At 40.7% G+C, this 26,589-nt stretch overlaps 1 protein-coding gene across 1 annotated transcript in view; it reads right to left on the bottom strand.

Annotated features, from left to right (window-relative positions):
• Nucleotides 1-14,607, bottom strand: part of arhgap9 (Rho GTPase activating protein 9) — a gene marked incomplete at its 5' end in the record, with an annotated part of 28,320 nt that extends 13,713 nt beyond the window's left edge. Inside the window, 6 exons of the mRNA XM_080025422.1 lie at nucleotides 1,237-1,302; nucleotides 5,184-5,273; nucleotides 6,167-6,421; nucleotides 12,530-12,942; nucleotides 13,433-13,631; nucleotides 14,386-14,607. Of these exons, the coding sequence (XP_079881548.1) occupies nucleotides 1,237-1,302; nucleotides 5,184-5,273; nucleotides 6,167-6,421; nucleotides 12,530-12,942; nucleotides 13,433-13,631; nucleotides 14,386-14,607 (1,245 nt within the window). The remainder of the gene's footprint in view (nucleotides 1-1,236; nucleotides 1,303-5,183; nucleotides 5,274-6,166; nucleotides 6,422-12,529; nucleotides 12,943-13,432; nucleotides 13,632-14,385) is intronic.
• Nucleotides 14,608-26,589: the final 11,982 nt, after the last annotated feature.

Below are 26,589 nucleotides of genomic sequence, written 5' to 3'. Positions count from 1 at the left end.
ATCTCAGTAGATATAAGCGGGTAGCTATTACAAAACCTTTTGCTTTTACCTCAGATTTATCAGAATTGTGAACTAACCTGCAAGTATTTATAACAATTTTCTATTTCAGGAAGAAAAATAATGCTGGAGAAGTGCTGCGTCATAACTTCACTTGCTGGACATATTTGAAACTGCAAATATGAACTAAAGCATTCTGGCACTCTCAGAAACAACACTGACACTCTCAGAAACACAACATAAGCACGAGATCTAGATGACTTTGCTTAGCACTTTACAGGGAGACGGTCAGAAAATACAATGATGCATCTTTGTGCATCTTTACTTATCTTGCAAAAATATTCATGCTTACAGTCCTTCACATTTACATATGCAACTGTGCACGAATACACAAAATCAGAAGAACTTCAACTTTTAATGCAGCAGCAGCCATAATTAAGTACCTTTCCCAATGCCTGGCTGTAACCTAGTTTCAACAATCAGACTAAATATCCCGTCTAATGTTTGCCATCTTTTCATGCGAGGAGGATTACCACCACTAAGAGCCAAATCTGCTCGGTTGCTAAGAGGAGGCCTTTAAAGGGGCATTAAAACAAGCGCACCCACACCCCACTGTGATGCAACATGTTGCACTGAGAACTGCTTGGGTAACAACCTTTTTCTTTTCTCACCATGAAGTTGCTATTTCACCACCTCAATATGCATAAACGCTGATCTCCGGGAATCTAAAGAGCATGGCTGGCATTGCTTTAATGTATTCTACAGTAATACAGTGGAATTGCAGTTTTTGCAAATTTAGCGACTCCAGTTAATTGATTTACATGAGGAAAATACCGTAATACCCTCTATCAAAAGCCCTTTAAGCGCTGATAAAACAACAAGGATTACCTTCCCAGACAGGCATGCGAACCACAATAACAAGGAACAAGTTGTCAGAATAATACATTTAAAAGAACTAAAGGATCAGTGTAAGCAATACCTTTTCATCTAAAGACGTATAGTTAAAAGGTTGCGATGGTAGACTTGCAAAGATACATGCATACGTGAAAAGTGTGTGAGTGAGCGTTTTGTTTAGCAAATGCATCCTGTGGTGTAGAAGGAATATATAAAAAATAAAAAAGGTAGTTTTTCTTTAACTTTACTCTTTGAGAGGCATTTTCTAATTTAAGGTGAAAGTCAAGGTGAATTGCTGTAGAGAAGCCCTCTGGCAATGTAGGAATACAGCAGGTAAAGCCTCACCTGTTTATTCTGCCAGCCACCATCAGTATTCCTCGGGTTGCTCCCGAAGAGGAAATCGGGTGACAGCTATAGAGAGAGAGGGAGAGAGAGAGAGAGAGAGAGAGAGAGAGAGAGAGAAAGGAGAAAGAGAGACAGGAAGACAGTGACAGGAAACACAGACAAACAGTTACTCTTTCAATTCAATTTATAAGAAAAACAGTTCTATTATATTTTGTGTATAATTGACTGGCAACAAAAAATGTTTCACCTTCATAATATTTGTCAGCTTTAGTTCAAAATGGCAGCAAGAGGGGTAAAAAACATTTTTTATCGCCCACGTGTGAAAAACAGGATGCTGAAAAAAAATTTCAGCTGAGACCACTCACCAAGCCCTTGCTAACGCTCACAACCCTCAAACTACTCCCCATGTCCCCCCTCACATCCTGCCATATACATATAAAAATGATCTATGTTTTTCCACTGCGTAACAAAGATACACACAGAGATCCTCACATGAACACCCGTGCCCATTTCAAACTGTAGTTAATGAGAGAGAGTCGCTGCCGTTGCCCAGTAAGACTGAAACACACACAGCACACTACAGGTTTGACTCAAGCGTGCCGATTTTAGGTGGCTGAACTGAATCACACACATCCACATATACAGTCTTATCAGGTAGTTGTGAGAAAGACAAAGTCAGAAAAATGTCTCCCGACAAGTGAGTGGCATACGTTTCACTCGTGCAGCCAGAAAATCCTCACCAACGAATGACATGAAATGCAAAACGCAATGAAGTTAAAGTGAACTTACAGCATAGGTGCTCATTGTGACTGATCAGCCAGTTACACGGTCCAGCCCAACTCTTGTATCTGAGAGTTTGTTTTCTTTTCTTGTTGAGTCTACTGTAAGTCCTGAGCTGCCTGTCGTTTCATATCATGGCACCTTTTGGTCTGAGTGTCAAAATGTAAAAAAAAAAAAAAAAAAAAAAAAAATACACATCACTCCCTCCCATCTCAGCCTGCTTCTACTTCCCCATTCTTTGGGGGAAGCTATCTTTATCAGCCAGCACCATCATTGTCATGTAAAGCGGCTCAGAATAATCACACACTATCACAGGCAAACAAAACATAAACCACTGTCCAACAGCTTGTGTGTGCTAGACGCAAAGACAATGGGGATGCTTTACTTCAGTAAAAGCAACAATACTATAGCACTGGCATTGTCCATTACAAGTTAAGATGAAGCCGTTACACATTTAAATTAACTAAGAAAAAGGTCAGGAGTTTACCAAAACATAACATCACTCATAATGACTAATGGCAACTTCCGTGCTGTTATATTACTGGGACTTTTTACCGATGCCTCAGCTTTAAAGCAGCATTTAAAAGTGTTAGATGGTGAAGCTTCCTTGAGCTACCTTATATTCTTTTAGAAGGGGATTTCCAACAAGGGTCTGCCATGGGTTTCATGGAAAGATAATAGAGTGAATTTGACAAAATTATGATGTAGCAATAGTTTTACAGTAAAGTGTACTAAGAAAGAAAATTAATGCATACAGTATGTTTATGAAAATGTTTGTGTGAGGCTCATCTTTGGTATTTTTTTAGCCATTACACCATCAGTGTTCACACCTAAATTAACACCTGCTCTAGGTGAGAGTGTGCGGAAAATAATGCTCATGCGAGCAGAGAAGTTAAAGTAAGTGTCATCAAGTCATAAATAGAAGTAGACATGTCCATTTCCACCATTTTAAATAGTAGTGGTGGCAATATAACCTTAAAAATAGTGCTGTAACTTATTTTCATTATTGATTTATCAATTGATTGGTAAGTCATTTGGTTTCATCATCACTATTTACCAGAGCACTGACGTCTCGTCTTTAAATGTCCTGTATTGTCTGACCATCAGTTCAACAACCAAAGTCATTGAATTTGCAACAATATAAAACAACTGAAAGCGGAAAATTGTCAGTTTTGAAAAGCTGGAACCAGAGATTGGCTGACATTTTTGCTCAATGATTAACAATTCCTCAACAATAAAAATAATTTTTCTTTAAACTGAATAAGAAATTCATTATCTAATTGATTCAGCTTTACTGTTAAATACACTTTATATATTTTCTGAGGGTTCAAAAGTACAACATTTTACAACTGCTAAATGCAGAAGAGAACAAGTGTAAAGAACATTGCGCAGAAGTTGAGTAAACGTACTTACATAATTTCAACAATTGCGCCTACATGAGCTCATACAGGATAGGGAGGGGTCAACGTGCTGAGGTGTAACATATATTTTATGAATAAAAATCTAGATCTAGACCAGAGAACGCTGTGTGCTAACTATTAATATGGGTCACTCACGTTGTAACACCTGGGTCATGAATTATTGCAGTATGTGTTGTGTTCTATATGTGGTGAGGTTCCCCGTTTGCTAATACACATGTGGCAGAATGAAAGCTGACACATATAGGTCAACAGAGCGCATCTCAAGCTGGCTCTATGGGGGAATCACTGCTTTGATCATGTGGGTATTTTTTTTGATGAGCAACATTACATTTCAAACACTGACGCAACGCTGATGCAACGCAACCCTATGATGCAAAGCGCTTATTTCTAACAATCTGGATCATGCCTCTTTGCGTCACTCACTTCCCCACGTGGATATTGTCACTGATACAGATGAAGACTCAATTACTGTCACTGTTGCATAAATCTCCAAAACGTTTACATCTGCAACACATATTTTTTTTTTTTTAAAGATATTTTTTGGGCATTTTTATGCTTTATTTGATAGTGCAGAGAGTCAGAGGTGAAATGGGGCAGAGAGGGGAGCGACATGCAGAGAACAACCGCGGGTGGGAATCGAACCCGGGTCTGCTGCTGGGAGGGGGTCGCCTTACCAACTGAGCTAAAGGCGCCCCCCAACTTCCTCACTTTGTATTGAAACGGTAATAAAATCAAATCGACAAAAAAAAAAAAAAAAGGTAAAATGGATGAAATACTGGAAGTTGACTGCTGATGATAGGTTTGAGTGAGTGGTTTAAATTGAGCAATGTTTTGTATTTAAAATAGCCCTCTGTCTCCCTCTATATGGCTCTAATAGCTCCTGCTATGATCTGCATTAGATCAACAGGCATCACCTTGTTATTCCCTCCAGGGATTAGCCCGACAAAAAAACATCATTTGAGAGGAAGTGTGTCGGGGAGGGCGGCAAGCCAGTCAGTAAACTAGAGGGATGTAATCCGCTTTTTAATTTGGCCCCACTCAGCATTTCTCACAGACTAATCTGGAACATTGTCCGGGTCTGGACACACTTTGTGCCCTCTGGGTGACAGAGAGACGCTGACATTTGATTCAAATATATATATATATATATAGAAGCAGGGGATGGGAGGGGTTATTCTGTCTCCCTAAACACAGCTGTCTGCACTTAAAGGGATAGTTCAGTATTTTTTAACTGCGGTTGTATGAGATGCCTATGCATAGTTAGTCTGGTACCTTATAGAGATGGCTATCAGGACAGTCATTTTAAGGAGTTTGGGGCGAGACGTTGCAGGAGCAGAAGTCAGCCTTGTACTGTTGTAAAGGGGGCCAGGAGAATTATTTTTTCACCAAACATATTCTATTTCAATTGTACCCTAAATGTAGTTTTTTTCACTGCTGATAGGGGACTGATACGCTGTACTGCAACGCCGTGAGTTGGCAGAGTAAACATTTGACGACTTTGCTTGAGAAAAGTGCAAATATAAATCGTTGTCTGTCGGTGCAGCGCAGCATATCAGTCAGCAAATCAGCATAGAAAAGAATCCTAAATTTAGCGTGCAATTGAACGGTAAGTTATGCAAGGTCAGTCGATTTTTTTCACTGTAGCCGAGCCGAACCTCACCCTCATCTCATCATTTATAAACCCTCATACCCTGTGTTCATCTGTCTGAATTTTCTAAACGTTTTAATAAGTAGAAGTAGTCTTACCCTGTGCACTGTTCCGTTGCCAGCTTCACGAAGTGGTAGCGACAGATGGCTGGTCTCCCTGGGAAACGTCTGAGGTTGTACTACACTGCCCTGTGAGAAACACAGAAGATAAACCACAGATTGTGAAACAGGAAAGATACATTATTGGCTCATCATTACAGTCTCAAACGTTTACCCTATTGTTGAACCCACAGGATGATAGAATAAGCCTCCACTGAACACAAGTTTCACAAAGGTAGTATTTTTCGAAATAAAAATTCTAAGATTTAGGTAGTCTAATATCTCTCATATCTGCACGTCTATCTCATTTCTGTCCGTCTCAAAAACCTTGTTCAGCTACTGGGCAATGGTTATATACATACCAAAATCCACTCACCGGCACATTTGAGCACCATTTTATGTACCACACTATTTCTTGGCTGAGGGAGCATTACTTCGAAGTTGCTGGTTGCTCAACCAGACACTGCTCAGAACCATGCAACTGCAAATTGTCATTTAACAACCGCTTTAGATTTGCTTGTAGGCAGATTGAGTCACCTCTGGACAATGCCAGCTGAGCTAAGCTCCTCTTGTGGCCGTATATGTAACCGATGAATAGGAAAGTGGTATCAATCTTCTCACCCAAGTTTCAGCAAGAAAGAAAATATGTTTATTTCCCAACATGTTGAACTTTCCCTTATAGCACACTGTCCATAAAAAATTACCGTACCCACTTACAAAGTTATTATGCAATACGTAAAAATATCTGCATCCTGTCTGAGTAAACAGAAAATATACGAGCCAGGGTTCTCTCCTTCACCACTAATGCAGTTCCTTGACTAAAACAAACCCTTTTCAAGCCAATACAGTGAACATATAAATAAGACGTCTATTTTAACCTGTACCCTGGCCCTTTTCTATCATCTCCTTAGAGAAAATAGGACTTCCAGTCAGCTCTGAAATTGCCCATATTTCTTTCATTTTAAAACCAAAGCCCTTTTTACCGGGTTGGTGTTGGTGCGTCCCCGGGCCCGTCGTGGGGGTTTCCAGGACCTTTCCCTGCTGATGCTGTTGACGTAATAGCTTCTCCCTGAGGAGGGGTCAGAGTATTGCTCCCACAGGTCTATGGTGTGAAGAGGCTGCTGGCCCGGGGCAGGGCAGGGAGGCTCCAGCGTAGACATACGTCTCTCTGGCTGCACCTCATTGTAAAGAGGGGAGTCCTGCCACGACAGCTGGGCCAGGTAGGTCTCTGTTGGGACCTTGAGGCCACAAACAGCAGAAGGGGGGAAAGAGAGAGAGGTTAGAGGAAGATGAAATGAGACTTGAATACAAATTGTTAAGTTAAAAAATGATAATGGTAATGGCTGGGTATTGGCAAAGTAGATATGCATCACAATACATTGGTCACGATAATATGTATCATGATACATTGCAATACTATGCATATGAGAGACTATGAAAATGTTAAAACAGAGCCGAAATAGAAGTTGCTGTGTATCTGCGTGGTCAAGGTGAAGATTCAAGGCAATAGCGTTACTGTGAGATCTACAGGAGCAGAGAGCCAACTTAAAACTAACAATCTGGGCTCTGCCTGGGACGGCATGAAAACCATCACTGGGCTGAAAGATAAAAGAAAAAAGGTTTCATTAGCCAACTATACCTGTGACCTGCACCTTGCTCAGAGCCTCAATGATTTTTATGTCCGATTTGAAACGCATGATTTTAATGAGGAACACTCTGTGATCAAAAACAGGATGTGACCAATTGTTTTAAAAAATGCAACCCCCGTAAAGGCCCAGGCCCCGATCACATCGGTGGCCGCTTATTAAACACCTGCGCAGATCAATTGGGTCCCATTTTTTATTTGATTTTTAACAGATCTCTCAGTCAGCAGATAGTACCCTCCCTCTGGAAACAGTCCACTATAGTACCCGTTGCTAAGTGTAATAATCCAAAATCACTCAACGATTTCAGACCCGTAGCCCTTACTTCCCTGGTCATGAAGCAGTTTGAGAAGCTTGTTAAATCAGAGCTCGTTGCAAAAACCAAGAGCCTTCTAGACCCTTTTCAATTTGCTTACAGGGAGGGAAGAGGTGTCCAGGACGCAACTGCTACTCTTCTCAATCTGCTTTTTAAACACCTTGAAGGCAGTAAGAAGCATGCCAGGCTACTTTTTGTCGATTTCTCCTCGGCTTTTAATACGATCCAGCCCCATGTTCTCGTTGAGAAGCTAGTCAACATCTTTAGCCTAGATCCATGTTTAGTGGGTTGGGTACTGGATTTTTTTAACTAAAAGATCCCAAAGTGTTAAGGTGAACACAACAGTGTCTAGCCTTCTGTCCACCTCCACTGGTTCGCCACAGGGCTGTGTTCTCTCTGCTCTTTTGTTTACTTTATACACTGATGACTGTCGCAGTAACCACGACAACCGTTTCATCATCAAATACGCGGATGACTCGGTCATTGTCAGCCTACTCAACAACGATGAGACTGTGCATGGCCAGGTTACAGAGGACTTCCTGACCTGCTGCAATGATGCGTTCCTCGAGCTTAACATCTCTAAAACTAAAGAGCTCTGTATAGATTTCAGACGTGGCCCCCATCCCACCGAGAACACTGTCATCTGTGGCCAGCCTGTGGAAATCGTGTCCAGTTATAAATATCTGGGCACTATCATTGATAATAACTTGAAATGTAATGCAAACACTGAAATGCTGTGCAAGAAAGGCCAGCAACGCCTCTACTGTCTTAGAAAATTGGCTAGATTCAATGTTGACAAAAGCCTGTTGAAATTGTTTTACAGCGCTTACATTCATTCTGTCATCTCCTTCTCTATCATATGCTGGTATGGTAACCTCACTACCAAGGACAAAAATGATCTTGGGAGAATAATAAAAACTGCTGCGAAAATCACTGGTATCCAGTTAGAAGGCCTTGATCCTTTCTATTGCAAACAGTTGCTCAAAAAATCTAGGTCCATACGACAAGACAGTGCCCACCCTCTTAATTCTGAATATAGGGTGTTGCCATCTGGCCGTCGCCTGTGTGTTCCTATGACCACCAAAAACAGATACAAGTTTTCCTTTGCCCCTGCCTCGATTCGAGCAACCAATGCTGCCAGTAGCAGATAAATGCTGCTATTGTTGATTGGGTTTTCGATTTTTTATATTGTTGATGGTGTTTATGGTACTGTACTGTTGATATTGTGGGCATTGCTGCTAACGGCACTCTGCACTTTATTTTGCTGCTATTGATTGTTTGCTGTTGACCACATAGCACTTTATCTTGGCACTTTATGATGTTACGATTCTAGGATTTTATGTTTGATTTATTTTATTTTATGATTTTATTTAATTTGAATGAATTTTATGATTTAATTTATTTTATTTTATGACGGTATGACCTGTGTCTAACTGTCGGAGCTTGGATAACAGTAGGAGAAAGTTGCCCTGGACTGCCTTCTCAGAGCGGGAACACTCTTTACTAAGAGCCAGAATTCTCTGGTCATATCTCGGGCGAGTTTTGCCGTACAGCAAGACTCTATCCCCAGCGTGGCCCGTCTTAAGCTATGGAGGGAAAGGAACTGACTTTGTTGTGTTGGTTTTTCCCTGATTCTTGCACTTTGCACTTTAGTGCCCAGGCCTGCGTACATGTTGTGATGTTTGTGTCCGTCACTGTTTTGTACTGTTATGTGTTGTCGCCTCTCCTCGCTGTAAACCAAATTGCCCTCTTGGGACACTAATAAAAATCTTGAATCTTGAGGTTGTAGTTTGTTTGTTTAAAAATATTGTATCTATGCTTATACTACCATATTCATGTTCATGTGTTTAGTTTATATAAATAGTGGGCTACAGTCAGTGTTGTACAGAATACAGTCCAAATATGTGAGCATGAATATGTGTGTGTTCAGAATTGGGACACATACTGTAAGTGCTACAAATAGCAGCGAGCAATGCTTTGAACAAAAGCTGTCATCTCATTGTGGAAAGAGGAGACAGAAATCACCAAGCGAAACAAGTAAATCCCACCGCCTCTTACTATAGGACCAGCCGTCAGACTTTGGATTAAAGACGCAGCTTATAGATACGCCTGATAGAAAGGACTAAAGTAACAGCCACAAGAGAGGAGTTCTGCAAATCCAATGAAATGAGTTGAGAATATATGCGAGGAAGATCATCTTTCCACAAAATATAGCTGAGACATAATTCACTAACTGATTGACTGTTGTCTGTTTGATCCTCGTTACATAACACGGCCTTTTCAGTTAATGACTGAGGGCACATGGTGTGTATTGATGCATGTGTGTGTGTGTGTGTGTGTGTGTGTGTGTGTGTGTGTGTGTGTGTGTGTGTGTGTGTGTGTGTGTGTGTGTGTGTGTGTGTGTGTGTGTGTGTGTGTGTGATGTACATGTAAAAAGGGCTGTTATCATAGTTTACTCCAGGGGGCAGCACCGAGTCTTCAGCTCACCTGACGCTTTCTTGTTCAATTGTTCCCTGCTGTTCATCCATGGTTGAAACCTACGAAGTGTTTGTCAGCAGGGTCAAATGGGGGCTATGGCTGATTGGGAATAGGCTATACAAACCAATGTTATGATTCTTGCCACTACAAAAGATAAAATGCATTCCACTTAGACAAATAGCTTATTTTGAAATCTAGTTAAAGATGAACAAAGTGTGTGAGTGTTTGCGTGTGTCAGCGCCCTTTTTATCGATTTGTTTCAAAGAATAGTTGATGCCTTGATCTTTTTTTAGTACTTATTATTCAGAAACTTTGTCTGCCACCTTCCTCTTATTGTTCAGGTTTAATAATCTCACCCTGATCAGAGCTGTGATTCAGTTCTTACTCATAGGTGGTTGCAGGGTCATTGATGCTTTACCAAGAAATGATGTGAGCAAGAAGAAGAAGAAGCTTTATTTATGGACCAGAGCCATGAGAACTGGGCAGTGCTGAAAAGAAACTGTTGTGTGGATGTGTGACTGTAGTTGGTCCTTTTCCACTTGGTTGTGTGTGTGTGTGTGTGTGTGTGTGTGTGTGTGTGTGTGTGTGTGTGTGTGTGTGTGTGTGTGTGTGTGTGTGTGTGTGTGTGTGTGTGTGTGTATGTGTGTGTGTGTGTGTGTGTGTGTGTATGTGTGTGTGTGTGTGTGTGTGTGTGTGTGTGTGTGTGTGTGTGTGTGTGTGTGTGTGTAAGGGAGGGGGTGTATTTCAGTTCTATCCAGCTCATTATACATTCCTTTTCTATGGAAAGTCATATTTATATTTTCCTGGGAACACAGGAGATGTAAAACCAAAAGTAAATGACTTGAGTTTTGTTTTAGGTGATAATAACGTATTACATGTGTTTGGATGGGCTTAGTGTAAAGTAGAAAAATACAACTTTATAATTCACATAGTAAGGTGTTGAAAAGAGTGGGCGTCCACATGGTTGAGTGGTCTTTTTTTACATTCCCTCAATGTTCACAGTTTGATTCTATGAAACGCCATCTCATCCTGCCCTGGCCAGATTTGAACAACAACAATACATTTCTTCAATCCTAAAATCTTTTTTTAACTGTTACTCATATCTTTTTCAGTTCCCACTGAGTTTTGCCCTAAGGAGGACACAAATAAATTTGATTGAAATTCATTCACCAACACCAACAAATGTATGGTGAGAGAATGTTTTAATGGATGAAGAATGACAGGGAGTTATGACCTGAATGTGGCTGCTGCAATAATCCTGCTCAGTGTTTACTGGTATGAAAGCCTCAAATCAAGAAAGTTCTCAGAGAGAGAGAAAGAGAGAGAAAGAGGGACTGTTACGGATACAGAATCAGACAGAGAGGAACACAGAATGAGAGAGGTAGAAAAAAAAGAGAGCACTGTCATTTGGAGTCAATTTGAAAGTTGGAAGTAACCGGTGGCATGCCTGCTTCATTGGACACATAGCCTAACTCATTGTGAAGGGGCGGTTTGGATACTATGGCTGTCTGTGGGGGGCTTCCCTCAGCTGAGGGACAGATAACCTTCAACATTTCAATCAACGAACGACGCCTCATGTAATCCTCTCTGGTGTATCACGGGGAGGCTCTGACGTCACCGCAATGAATCTTGATTGCTGCTGTTTGGGGGATTATTAAGGTCAAGCACTGACGTAGACCGAATGCAACCTCTGCTGCCTTGGCTATTTTTATCAGCTTAGTAAAAAAAAAAGGATAATAATACACATACAGTTTATTGCTAGAGTTCTTGGGAAATGTTTTTTTCTGATTAAACTAAGTTAAAACAAATTTAAAAACACAAATCATTTTTTTAAGGATAATCCTGCTCTGTAAAAAAAATCTTCCAGCAGTTGTACTACTATGTTGGAGTAAGGCTACAATCTTCCAGCCGTTCTATTACGTGTTTTACGATGACATCCAGTAAATCCATCATTATGGAGATTTTCTTAATGACAGGAATAAGAGGACACTTCCTTCCACAGCAGCTGTATGTGATGGATTCGTTTGACCCATTTTTTTTTTTTTTTGCAGTAGTCTTCCTACTCCACATTAGGATCATAGAAGCATGAAGTAACAGCTGAATGTACAGCTGAGACTGGCTTTTTATTAATTCTCCAATGCGTAACTGCTGCCTCTCTAGTATGAAAATATCCATCCAAAAATCTGTCACTTTTTTAAATGCTGAATCGGTCTGTTGGTTGCATTGACCATGTCGTGTACTTCTTGTAACTAATTTCAGAGGGTTTATCTGTGCAAAAATATAAACTGTAGGTCCATTTGTTATTTGTCTTTAAGGGGAATGTACGAGATATGTTATGGAAAAATGACATCTACATATATGAGGTTGAAATACATATTATAACTCTACTGGATATATTCTCTTATATAGTCTATTTTAGTACATTTATTGGGCAGAGAGCAGATCTTTTGTTTAACTTTTGCTGTCAAATGTTTTGTTCCACACAAATGAGAAAGGCATCGACCCCACTGGGCCTGAGCATCAGTTCATGCCCTACTTTGGTTTAAATGAATGGAAACTCTGGTAATTTTCCAACTGCGTGTAATCCTCACAGGTTTTTTCCATTATGACTATTATCATTATAAATTAATAAGTTTTACTTGCAACCTTTGTTGTAAAGATTTCGAATTGACATTGGTTGAAGAAGACGCCTGAGCCCCCTACAGTTTTCCAAAAAAACATAAATTCAACATAAATCCTCTTAACATAGCCGAAAGGTTACACAGAAAACAGTCCCCATGAAATCAAAATAGCCAAACATATAGAGTCAAGGCTTACAAATTGTACTAGAATTCCACCTTTAAGTGAACCAGGTGTTTGGGTATAATCTGTTTGTAGGTGTGTTAGATCTGAGAATGGCCTCTCCCTACCTGCAGATGGGTCTTCTTCCTCTCGGAAACTCCCCCCACGTCCCACTGGCTACAAGACTTCTTGGATATCTTGTTGTTGACATGATTTCCGAGGCCGCCCCCCACCTCGTCATAGGGGTTCTCGGCCAGGTTTTCGGGCAGGTTGCTGGAGCTCTGGCTGCGGGTGATCATGGGCACCACCCTGGGGTTGTGATGTGGTGCTGTTTGTTGGGTGGTGGAAGCTGCGGGCGCCCCAGGGACCATGAGGTGGCCAGACGGGGAGGTGGGAGCATTGGACGGGGTGAAGGTAAATCCAGAGAGGGGCAGAGATGGGAAGTGGCCTCCACCCGCGCTACTGCTGTTGTTACTGTCCAGCCTCTGGAAGGCACTGTTGGAGTTGAGGTTTTCCATGGAGTGGTAGAAGGTCTTGTTCACTGAGGAAGGAAAGGAAGGGACAATACATTCTCATTTTACATAGATAATTTATTTTTTATGCTCCAAAGAAACAAATGTTAAATTTCTTCTCATACAGTATCAAGGGGTGACACGGCAGGTAAAACATATTTTTTTTCAAGCACTGGTCCATTTTGAGATTTTTGTCTATTTACATAAAAAATCTTCCTTCATACTAGTATACATAAAAGGTCCAAAATGTTGTAGACTTGTAAAAATAAAATTAAGATTTTAACTGTAACATCCAACATGACTTTTTGTTTTTAACGCGATGCAAATGAACGTATAATTAGTTAGATATCGCCAACTTTGCATATTTATTCAAACATTTCTGAAAAAATGTAATGCAAAAAGTAGTAAGTAATCAACTGGCACAGTTTCATGACGATATCTGTTAGTCAATATGTTAACCCTATTCACCTGCAGTGTCTTTCTTAATACACACCTCCTGTCCTTGCTCTCATACTTTACCTGGATTCTGTTTATTACAGGACGTCCCCGTATGGCCCGGGCTGAGTGACAGCCGTGACAGTATCCTGAGGTTGGTGTTCAGCGATGAAGACACGACCAGGCGCTGCGGTGAGGGCATTGGAACGATGGGCACCTCTGTCACATAGGTGGCTGGGACGTAGAGCGGCTTCGTTTTACTGGCTGCCCCAATCCGCCGCACCTGTCAAAGAACAAACACTTTTCCAAAACGCTTTTGCTATTTTTGCACCCGTGTAAATCCACTTAGTCCAACCAAGCGTTAACCAAACAACACAGCTGAGGTCTGAGCACTGTGCGGAAATGTATTTCACTGAAGTTCCTGCTGTGACATACAACAGAAGCAATTACAAAACCCACAACTTCTCTTTTGAAATACGCTTTTTTCCCCCCCTATGAGGCTCTATAGTCCTTTTCTATGTTTCCTGCTTTCAATTTGATGACATACACCATGACATGATGGATAGTTGTCAACTGTCTACTGGGAACAATTTAAGTCCATTTATGGTGTCAAGTCAGTGTGCAGGAATTACAATTTATTTAAACTATCAGAGATTTTGCCATACTGTTTATCTTTGGTTGTGTTAGGCCATTTCAGTAAAATTGGATTTACAGAATATTTGCATTTAATACAATCAAGAAGCCTACCTTCATTTGTCAGATACCTAAATTACTGAATAGCCAAGCACAGTATATTTAGTCGATCCCACATACACCTGACCATCCTGTTTCTGTAAATAGAAACACCACTCACCACCACAGCACTAAATCTGTGACTGAAAAATATTTACTCCTGCTGTCCTTTATTTCAAGTTAAAATTTGAAAACATCCCTTTCGAAAGCTATACAGTACATTGAAGTAGATGGTCTCAATGTCCATGTTTTTCTAAAATGTTTCCACCAATACAAGACAAACAAAGGATGAACTGTTTCCTCACCTGCCACCAATCAGTGTTGGTCTTTTTCAGCAGAATAAAGCGTTCCCCCTCCCTGATGCAGACTTGCCGTCCATCAGCTCCACGGTAGCTGTAGTCATACTGAGCCTCGAGGACCACGGTGCCAGTGGGGACCCCGCACACCGTCACCCCCCTGGTGGTCACTGCGGGCGCTGCAGCGGGGGGCTGCTGGCCCAGGGAACGTCGCCAAGTCCCAGACAGCATGGCTCTCCACACAGGCCAGTTCAGCAAGCTCTGCTGCTGGGAGCGCGATGGTGCTTGATACCGGTGATACTGGTTGGGTTATCACAGGGCAGGTGAGACTGGAGCCAGGCCAGTGCCATGCTCTGAAACAGGGGGCAGAATGAACAGAGAGAGGGAGAGAGATTATTAATGCTGTCAGAGAGCAACGTTGCTAGGTTGTATGCAGGTTCAAAGGGGAACATGATTCCTTTTAGTGCTAAAAATTGAAGTCTAATAATCTGGGTCAAATATATAAAGTGCAAAAAGTATAGAATGCAACATAACGTGGTAAATAAACAAGTCCCAACAAGCACACAGGACTGTTTAATGACATACAATCGCCGACATATATTATCAAGTTTTACCTTCATAGAGTGTTTTTTTTTTTTTTTTTTTTAAGCAAAAATGCCATATACTGTACTTGACAGACATTGCTTAGGATGAATGTCACTTCAGATAAATGCACCACCACCACCACCACCGTACAAAACTCTCCTATTGTCCCTTCATGCTGGTAGATCTGTGGGCCACGTGTGAGTGAATAACTCATGCGTTTGGAGGATGGAAGGAGAGCAGGAAACCCAAAATAGCATCTGTCTGCGTCCCTCCACCTGAGCCAGCTTCCCCCGGCACAACCCCTGCTCCATCCAGCCGAGACCCGCTTACATAAGAGAACATCTAACTCCTCTACCAGACACATAGCGATATAGCTTCACACAGTTCATGCACCCACCCACCTACACATAAACACAACACACACACACACACACACACACACACACACACACACACACACACACACACACACACACACACACACACACACACACACACACACACACACACACACACACACACACACACACACACACACACACACACACACACACACACACACACACACACACACACACACACACACACACACACACACACACACACACACACACACACAAAATGGGACATCCCTAGGCACCTGGCAACAGTGATTCAGTCACAGTCACACCCGACCCCTCTCAGTCTGGGGTGAGATAAGGGGAGGCAGGAAACAACAGACATCCCTAAAAGTGTGTAGAGACGTGCGTGGGATACACTCACAAAAAAGTGCAAAGAGAGCAGACAGTCAGGATTAAATGGGAAAATATATCAAATATAGAAACGGAGAAAAAAGGGAATAGACAACACAGGATGTAGCTGTGATCTATGTGAAGGTGATGGAAGAGAGGAGCAGGGTTAGCTGACTGAACCTTCATAATCCACTGTTATTCCAAGCAAGGGAATGAATCTATGAACCCCACCACTACAGAGAATTACAGTAAAATCCCTCTGTATCAGCATAACTAACACTGGCACTGCAAGGCACACAGGAGCGTTTCCAAGGCACCTCATTGAAATGTAATGGATCGTAGATATCATCCCACATTAGGGAATTGTATGTTTGAGTGGTAGACAAAATATTTTATTTTACAAATATGTAGGACAAATATAAAATAGGTAAGGTAAGGGAAGGTAAGGTAAGGTACATTTAAAAAAATCCTGAAATCAATAAGAGAATCGTAAGTGTATTTATTGAAATTTTTCAGACTGTGTGTATAGTGTGTTATGTGATTATTAGTGATGCATCCACCCACTTATTTACTGTTCTGATCAGATAAAGAGATACACTTCTTTCTCATTGAATCTTATCTAATCTAAAAATGAATGTTCATGTTCTAATGATGAGTTGAACTCAAAAACTTTCTTCTAAGAGCTGCAGGTGAACTCTGGAGGGACGGAGGCAAAATACCGAGGCAGGAGGCGAGCGAGCGAACAGGAAGCTGCATAGACACAACAAGGTTCAACCACAGTTTGGCTCATATCCTCTCATCTTAACATTGTTTTTCTGACGTTGTATTGCAGTTTGGTAACAGTCTGGAAGAGTTGACGGCCGATGGAGTAATTTGTGCTGCATTAACACACACGTGAATACAGTGATGACGTTGAGTTGCCCCATCTGACTAGCAATGTGTAGGTCTGTGAGTACTGAGTAGAAGTAATTACTGCCTAGCTGAGCCTCGAAAGAGAGAGTTGTAGTACCGTAGTTTTTTAACTTAACAATCTTCAGCTATGTGTAGTGTATACTGCTTAGATGGCCAGGGAAAATTGCATCATACTCAGGGTTTAAAGAGAGGTGAGAACACACAGCCGTGCTTATTGATACAACCTGTCAAGGATTTTTTTATCATGAGCTTTTCTCCCTGCACAGACCCGGAAAGCGATCTTTTGATACTGCTGCACACCTGTTTGTCTTTTTCCTGTCTGTTTTGTACTGCTCAAAACAACCGGTTTATACAAAGAAAGAGTGGGGGATACAAACTGAATAAATAAATGATACCCAGCTACTGTGGGGCTTTATCTAACCCTCTAACAACCGTCTTCAACATTTTTTGAGTGAGAGATCAATTTAGAAAAAGTTGCTAGTTATCATCATTTCACTCATCAACACAGGTGCAAATGTTTCCCACGCGTGAGGCTTTATTGTTTTATGTGCAGATAAGGCTAAAAACCAGGGTAAAGCCCCTGGTTGTGTGAGTCAGAGTTGAGTCGTCCTAACGTTGCTACTAGAGGGCAAGAGCTCAGACTGCTGTGAACCAAGGCTATTTTAAAAGGTCATCTATTATGTAGAATGAACCTTTTAATGGTTTGTCAACATTAATATGGGTCCCCGGTTTAACTGAACACTCCCAATGTATGGAGAAAAATCCAACCCTCTCTCTTTTTCTCCACATCCACCTTTCTAAAAGCCTGTGTTCAAAACCCCAGTCAGATTTCTTTCCCCCTATGATGCCATAAGGGGAGAATATCATGCCCCCCATTACCAACCTAATTTAACATTACCTCCACCTGTGATAAGCACACTCCCAGAAACCACTGAATCTAATTGGCAGTTTGAAACGGAGTGTTTCAGACAGAGGCTGAAAAGAGGAGATTCAGCAGTGGCAGTGAGAAATGTTTTTTTTTTTTACACTTCACAGTGAAAACAGTTTTCTAGTAGAGACCCAAAGTACAATTTTGAAGTTGAACATTTGTATAATATTTGACCTTTAATTCAACAGCAGTGGCTTGCAATTTAAAAGGGCAAATTGTGAACATGACAAATTAAGATCTACAAAGAGAAAATGAGGCCAGACCGTGTTTCTATTTGCAGGTCAGATGGCAGGGGAGAGGGCACTGGCGTCACACACCCAAACATACGGAGAGGCCCATATGGTCTCAGAGACAGACTCAGGCACCCCCGTCACGCCAGCTGAGAGCCAATGACAGCTTGTGCCAGGGGCTAGTGGGCACAGGGCTTATGTGTTGGTATCAACAACACGAATGGACAGATAAAGAATAAAACAAGGGGGAAAAACTCTCCGAAAGACAAAGGAGAAAAACCTAATCATTATATTTCATTATTAATTAGAATTTATCCGTCAGTCCTTGCTCGAATGCTTTGACTTTTCACTGGTTCTGACTGTGTGTGTGCACGCAAGGAAGACCAAGCCGAAGAAATTGGGAGTATACAATTTGTGCATGCACGCAGGAAAAAACAGAGAGCGAAAGCGACTCACCATGGTCCTGAAGTGAGAGCGTCTCTCTGTCAGTGAGCGAGGTCACTAGTTCACTCTGCAGTGGGATCCATGCACGCAGCCCCACAGATAAAACCTTCAAAACAAAATAAAAACAGCATGAGATATTGATGAAAGAGTATTTAAACCATGGCCCACCAGCCCAAATGGAAGATTGTTTTTCTAGCCAGAAAAAGATTTGAAAGCAAACACATTAGGGGCCGTGAAAAAGTTGGGGCATAAAACCAATATAATTGACACGCACACACACACACACAAACACACGTTCACACAAACACGTTTATCCAATGCAGTAAAATGACCAACCATTGAACCCCTGCTGAGCATAAGTTCCCCCATTTAACTATCCCACTTTGCCTGAAGGATAAAGTGACAGAGGGAGCATCACTTATCTTTTTCACAGAATAAACCATATGAATTTGAGAAACAGTAATGTGGCGAGAGGGAGGAAAAGATCAAGAGAGGACCTTTGTGTGTGCTGGCTAAACAAGCAACCAGCGGCCCAGTTTATTGATGGAGCTATTGATCCATACAGACAGGGCTGACTGGTCAACACTTTATTATGGATCATGGAGGACATTATGCATTATGGAGGACATTATGTTCACACAAATCATCCCGGGATTTTTAAGGGCAGACGCATAGCTACTAGCTAGCTATGTAAATGTTTTTTACAGTAGATGTTTTCAGAAGTTATAATGTAGGAAAAGTTTTCAGTCAAATCAAAAACCCTAAAGAGCATTTGATGAATACTTCCAGTCATGCAGTTTAGCTCTGACAACAATGGTTCCACTTGAAGCTTGCTTGAGGATTTGAAAATCCATCACAACAAACATTGAGCTGCTTAAAAGCTTAAAGCTACTCTGCAGCCATCATACAACTACTGTACTATATAGGGCCATGTCGAATTGGAATGTACTACGACTGCATTTAACACAGATAGTTTGGTATAACTGAGATCAGTTTAAAAATTGATACTAAAAATCTTATCTTACTGCATATGATAGTGGCTACGTGACTGTGAATTAAATGTGTTGTCTTTTACACACTAATGTACTCTGTTCGCTTGCTTTAAATGCAAATATCTATTTCTTCGTCTCATTGACAATGTGGAAGTACAGCATGTATGTAATGTTGAATGTCTTGTTTTGTTTCATCTTTTGTGTGGACAAAAGGAAGAAAAGTTGTTATGGTAATAACTAATAGGGATCCTAAATTAATATTATTTTAATCTATTCTTCTATTCAAAAACGGTTTATTCTTCATCATTGAAAAACAAAGAATCCATTAATATGACAATATTGTTTATTTGAACATTTTGCCCGGCTGCACAAGTCCATTTTCAGTATTTTTTATGCTGGAGGTTTTGAGTTTCCACACCACATACAATCAAGCTCATCCACCCACACGTGTTGAAAACTTTCCCCTCTGAGCATATGAATATTGAAATGGCTCTGACAGCTCGAGCTCTGCACATACATCATTCTGCACACTGAAGGTCAAATGTGAAGAAACCATGAGACAAACACATTATTTAGCGTTTTCATGACAGGCCCAGAACACCCTGGCGCTGGCGGGCACGTTGAACGCAAATGTAAAAAATAATATGGTTGGGGGGTGGGAAAAAAAAGCAGATGCTGTTTTTAGAAAAGCCTTCAAACATCTGGCTAGGGACACAGCACCTGAGTTGATGCGATAAGCGTTATGAATAAAATGAGAAGAGGTTGAGACGTTCCCCTGTAGCTCCATTTCATTCTGAACGAGCATTATACTAAAGGAGGATTCAGGGATTCTGGAAAATGCTTGTTGTCAAAATCACTTTGTTAATGTCAGTGAATATCTTTTCATGATCCACTACCTGTCTTTACCGTGTGTGCACTGAAAAAAATCCAGTTTAAATACACAGCCTAGGTAGTGGATTATGAGGAGATATTCACTGATTTTGACAAAAAGTGATTCTGACAACACTCATTCTCCAGATTTGCTGACTCCACCTTTAAGTACTCCAGATACCTTTTGCATCAGCACAAAGACAAGCAACCAATTGACAATCCCAGCCCCAACAGATAATGTTCCCTTGGCCTAACGTGCTTCCCCCATGGACCTATAAAGAGGCTCCCCCTCGCGACAGGACGAAGGAGGAGTGAAGGGTGGTGGTAGAAAGTTTGGCGTCATGTCAGATCCATATTCATTCTATACGTTTGAAGTGGATAGAGGGCGGCTTTAATGTAGTCATGGCTACATGGTCTTCAAAGAGAGATGATGAGACATGGGGAAGAGCAGCAGTATAGAGTGAATGAGGAACTTCAAAGGCTTCGTGCGTGCACTCCCACATCCGTATAAACACATAGCAAACACCCGCACCCACACACATTCGCACGTAGAACGTACTGTATTTACATACGAAATGTCTATAACCAAAGGCTTCACAGGAAAATGAGAGAGACGAACAAGCTGCTCTGCATGATACATTAACTTTAATCACCACCAAAATAAGTAGAAAATGTGACTTACAAAGTTAACAGGGGTCCTGATTTAATTTCTGTGTCAGCCAAACAGCTGCTGTTGGTTATTTACAGTGACATGAGCCTGGCTGCCTGTGCATTATCTATCCATGTTGCTTTTTCATGCAAGCAAGCATCTGCTCAGCTGGCTGTCTGAGTACCAACCTGAAGTCAGGTAAGGCTGCGGGAGGCATACATTATTGGTTAAAAGGGCTTGTAACGCAGCAGCACATCTTAGAACAAGCACTGAAGAGCCTTGAAATATTTCTAGAAATCAATGCTAAACTTATCCATGTGCTAGAAGACTTAATCCAAAGTACCCTGCCCTGAAACATATTCAGTGATCACAATTTATTTATTTTTTAACTTTGACGACTTCACGATGTGATACTTTTACAAATTAGCAATCAAAAACTTCAGTTCTATACTGAAAAACATTTTCTATACAACCCAATTAACACCTTTGTCTGTTTCTGTTTATGGGTGTTTTGAATTTATATAATATTGGATCGAATGATGGAGTGTATTGTATTTCATTCATATCGTAAAGTCTTCTGAAACAACAATGGTATTTTGGGCTATAACGCACTCTATCCTTAGATTCCGAATTTAGCCGAGAAGACAAAATATATTCATCTAAGTATTTAAACATTTAAGGTGAAATCAGTCCACTCTCAGCTTGATTCACTTTGTGTATATGTACAGTTAAAACTACTAGAGATGATGTCTCTCTCTCCATATGAGACACACGCCTCAAGCCAAAACAGCCTTTCATCCTCCCATCCCAAAGCCATGCATTATGGATGATCAGACCAGAGAGACACACTGTGTTTCCCAGTGTGATGGCTGGTTGAACGTGTGCAGATATCCATGTGTGTCTGTGTGTGTGTGTGTGACTGTGACTAAACAGGTGGGCTGGATTCTTTCAGTGATTAGCAGCCAATCAAAAAGCCGATGATGACAGTGAGGCAGTCATTGGCTCATGCCCTTTACTATCATCATGACAACAACCTCTGTGACCAACTGCAATCTCCAGTGTCTCCTGTACATGTGTGTTTCACTTCATATGTGTGATGCCATCATTTCCAGCGTTTGCTGACGCAATACTTGTGTTTACAATTAGGCCTGCAGCCTGTATCAACATACATGTAGCAAACTTCTAGAGGGAGTCCACTTGTTTAACATTCAGCGTTCCATTTCCCCTATTTGAATGTTATGAACAATAACAACCGGACAGAGCAGTGTTTACCGGTTAGGCAAAGTAGAGCAGGATTGCTCAGGGGGAATTTTAAACTCTTGAAAGATTTAATTCAAGCATAACATTTTTAATTAGCTCATGCACTTTAAAGGAAAACGGTGAAAAACACACAATGCTATTGTACTTCTTGTTAAATCATAATAAATGTACAATAAGCTCATGAAAAATGCTTCTTATTTCAATAAGCAGCTTTTCCTTGTGCATGAAAAACACAGCACTAGCTATCTGGGTCCCCTTATGATTGTACAAAAAATATTGAGGTATAAATCATATGTTGTATACATTTAAATAACATGAGTTTGCTTTCCAAAATAGATATTGATTAATTTATTGATAACAGCACAGCACTTGAGGCTGCAGCTAACAATTGTTTTTTTTCACTGATTAATCTGTCAATAACTCTTCCTTAGACTGATTAACCATTAAGACTGAAAACTAACTGACCAAAAAATTACCATATTAGAGCCCAAACTTCTTGTTTTGTCTAATAAACGTCCAAAAAACACAAACCAGCAGCAAGCCTGGTCATGAGTGAAGTTTGCATTTGCTTGAAAAATCCCTCTTGATAGATAATCTGATTATCAAGAACCTTTTCAGCCATAATAAGAATGATTTATTTGCCCTTCATGACCCCTTCCTTGTTATCTTTCCTGTTTTTTTCCTTATACAGTGTTTCTCAAAAACTGAATATAAGACTAAGCTGCCAAGATATGGATTTTGCAGCAAGTCGATTTTTGCCTAAAGCACTCAAACAGAATAATAAGAGAATAGAATATATATAATTATATGGGATAGAAACCCGAAATCAGCAATAATCAAGTTTTTTCTTCACATGAAAGGTGCTGGTTGAACAACATACTGTTGCTAATGTTATTCATACAGTATTTCAAGCATCAATCAATGATAAACAAACCATGACACTCCCACAATATTCCTCAAGAAAAAAAGGAAACCTAGCGCAGAAGTAAAGTACGCTCTTTAGTGAATACTAAAATAAACCTTCCCTCTGTGAGCGCTGGGCTCATGGGTTGTGAGCCTGTGGGAATGTGTGCGATACATTGATGTTTCTAATGAAGAGCGCTGAGCTCCATTGATCCGGCGGGGATGAGAGTGAGCTGTCACAAGCTATCAGGCAGAGTCAAAGACCCACTTTCAGGCCCGTGCTGCTGAAGGGAACACGGCACTGTTTGGGACGCAAGGAAGAGTATAGGAAAAACCTCCTAAGGCAAATGCTTCAGAGAACAGGCTCACACGCAGACACAGAGTTGATGCCTTGATTTGTTCAATAAAGAAACATTACACAACTAATAATGAGGGGTTGGGTTGTGTCAGACCTTAGAGGAGGGTGCATTCAGTTCTATTAATTATTTGAACAAGTTTTTCTAGAACACAATTTCCTTCCATTTCCTTCCAACTTCAAGATGTGTATTAAAACTAGAGCTGCAATGAATGTTTAATTGCATTAGAATTATTGGACTAAAAAAATCAATGTGTTTATCAAAATGATATGCCTTCTTGTTTGGTTTTGTGTGAACAAAAGTCCAATACCCAAATAAATCCAGTTTACACTGAACTATGATGAAGAAAAGCAGCAGCTCCTCCCATTTGAGGAACTTACACCAAACAAAGAATGTGCAGCATGTTTTTTCACTACTCCGCTTGAAAAACAACTAGGCATGGGTCGGTATCCGGTTTCAAGGTATACCGCAGTTTGAAAAAGTCAAAGTTTCCAAACCACTATAGCCTACTTTTTTCCATCATACCGTTCTCAAGTATTAGCATTAATCATAATCGACTAATCATTTCAGCTCTAACGCCACCTTTGTTTCTTTTCAAAAGTATGTGACAGTGTATGAAGTGGCCAGTTATCGAATGTGAGAGGTGTTGAAAAGCCATGTTCGCTTTTAATATTTTAATCACCTTCCTAATTTCTGTCCAGATGTTTAAATGTGCTGTAGCAATGCATAAAGCCAGCCAGTGAGAGAATGAATCAATGCACACACTGAAAGTAAACAGGATTAAACTGGATTAAAAACAGAGCACAGATGTGATGTAGGTGGAGAGACTGTACTGTACAGTATAGATGTGCCAGACAATACAGCACAGCTGGCAAATAGGAGACCAGATTTGTTCTGAATGGGATGTACAGTGGCATGATGCACTAGTTGATAATTTCTTTATTTTACTATCTACTTGATGCTCTTGAAAGTATGTCACATGTCACATACAATGTTTACAGTTTCTTTGTGTCGTGGAAATGTGGTCAAGAAAGTTGAGAAACCCTAGCAAGACCGGATATCATTGACAAATAGAAAGTATAAAACGTCGACAAGGTAAGGACAACAACAACGATACCGCCAGTCCATCAAATGTCCATCAGTCACATGTAGAAGTTTAGAACTACTTTGAAGGTACTTTGAAACTAAATCCAGACACCCAGTTGTGTTGTGGCTGACACGTTGTCACGTTGTCTGCACAAAACAAAGCAGATAAGTGCAGTGTGGTTTTGCAGTGCTTTGCGATTTGCATTTGCTACTGTATAATTTTGCTCCACAGCTGATAGCACGCATGCAAGCAGAGTCAGACACACATCCCACACAGAGGGAGATCAAATATAGAGATAGACTTGATCCCAGAGCAGCAGAATAATCTGACTAGTGACGAACAAGGATGGGAATCACTTCAAGTCCCTCTCATCTGCGTCCACAACAGCGGTCTGTGGAGCACACTAGCAATTACAGCAAACTTGTAACCCCCCTGCTAATACTGCACATGGCACAGGGCACTTTTAATCAGCAATGTTGCAACTGGAGAGAATAATCTTTCAAGCCTGTGTGTCGTCAGACACTGGCGAAAAGGAGAGCAAATCTCCTGCTTTGCATGGACTTAAGAAAAGATTATGAAACGTCAAAAATGCAATGCGTCAGTCAAACAGTTTCCGTCACATCCTGTGGTTAACCCCGTCCATACACTTTCTGTGAAGCATGTACGGGCTGAAGCTAGCTCGCAGTTGCTTGCAATGCATTATATTTCCGCATGAAAAGAAATGTGTGATATGTACATCATGTATTGAGAATAGCGATTCCTATCAGGGGCATTTTGATGACCGGAAAATAAAGATGATCAAAAATAGGGGTCGTAAGGTCAGCACCATTGCAGTGATGCCAACAATGTTAGGTTGCATCTTTGTCTGAAAGACAAGGTACACATGCATTTAGAATACATTAATTAAAGAGAAAGCATTGGAAAACAGTCGGAAGTTTTTTTTTATAAAAAAATGTTTGGACTGGAGGTTGAAATGTTACAATTGCATGTAAAGTCTCTATAAGTTGGCTCTTTGTGGCTCTCTTGCAGTGGCCCTGGCTGAGTTTAGACAGTCGAGGCTTCATGTGGTTTGACACAGCGATGCGGAAAAATAATTGGTTGTGGAAAAAGTGGGCTTGCTATTTTAGTAACTGCAAAATGTATGACCTATTTTTGGAGCCAGGACCAATGTTGCTAAATGTAAGAGTTGCAGCATTGGTCCACAACTTTTGTGCACGCATTTGATGGTAAATGTAGGCCTATTATCTTTTAATACAACTTTAAAATAAAACAGTCCAAGTGTTAAAGAGTTTAAATAAAGCATTAAGAACTTTCATAAATGTCTTGAATGGTGATAGAAAAAAGCTCATTAAACTATTCAAAACAAGGAGTGAGTGAATTCATTGAGTGAGAATCAGAGATTTGTTTTAAACCTGCAGTTAGATGTGGCAAGTGATAGCATAATGTGATTCAACAACTTGTAAAGTATATAGATAAAAAATAAATCAAACATTATATTGCAGTGTTTTTCAATCAAATTCATTTCGATATATTTGAAAATGTCATAGTTCGTAGTTATTAACTTTACAAAATTATTACAGATTATAACACACACGATGAGTGAATAATATTGAACGCCATAGCAAGCTGAAAATATGTAGGCTACTGCAAGTAGCCTATTTGATATTCCACAGCTGAAAATAAGATGTTAGACCAAACAATTGAAAGGAAATGTCATATTTTGCATAGAGGGACTCTATGAGCATCACTCACCTTGCAGCGACAGTGGTGACAGCTCAGTTGTGTTTTCGGAGTGAACTGCAGAGAGAGCAAGAGTTCCTTCCTTTTTCTTGTTGGGAGAATAAAAAACATTGATAACTTCACACCATTTAGGTATCGGAAGCACAGAGAAGGACTCCGTCGTGCACTTACTTTGTCAAATTAACATTCACACACACGGGCACTAAAGTTGCACAGTGTGCAGCCCGTGATGATACATCCTCCTGGCGCTTTAAGTGGATGAAAAAATAGCTATCGCTGTTTGGGGTTCGGTGGTTTGAGATTGGCTACAATTGTGTGACATCATTTTACAGAGGGCCAATGAAATCACTGAACACGGTGCGATGCGCACATTTATTACACGGCGTCGCCCGCAATCTAGTACACAACAGGAGAGACCTGTCCCGCCCGGCGGTGCTGCTATGGTGGAGACTAAATCAAGCTAATCTCAAGCACGTCGAAGTGATGGGCCTCATGGGAGATGTAGTCTATTTGAAAGACAACTACC

Source organism: Ammodytes marinus, assembly GCF_949987685.1.
Source record: "Ammodytes marinus genome assembly, chromosome: 4".
NCBI classification, from domain to species: Eukaryota; Metazoa; Chordata; class Actinopteri; order Uranoscopiformes; family Ammodytidae; genus Ammodytes; species Ammodytes marinus.
This window is presented reverse-complemented; position numbering and strand designations above follow the sequence as displayed.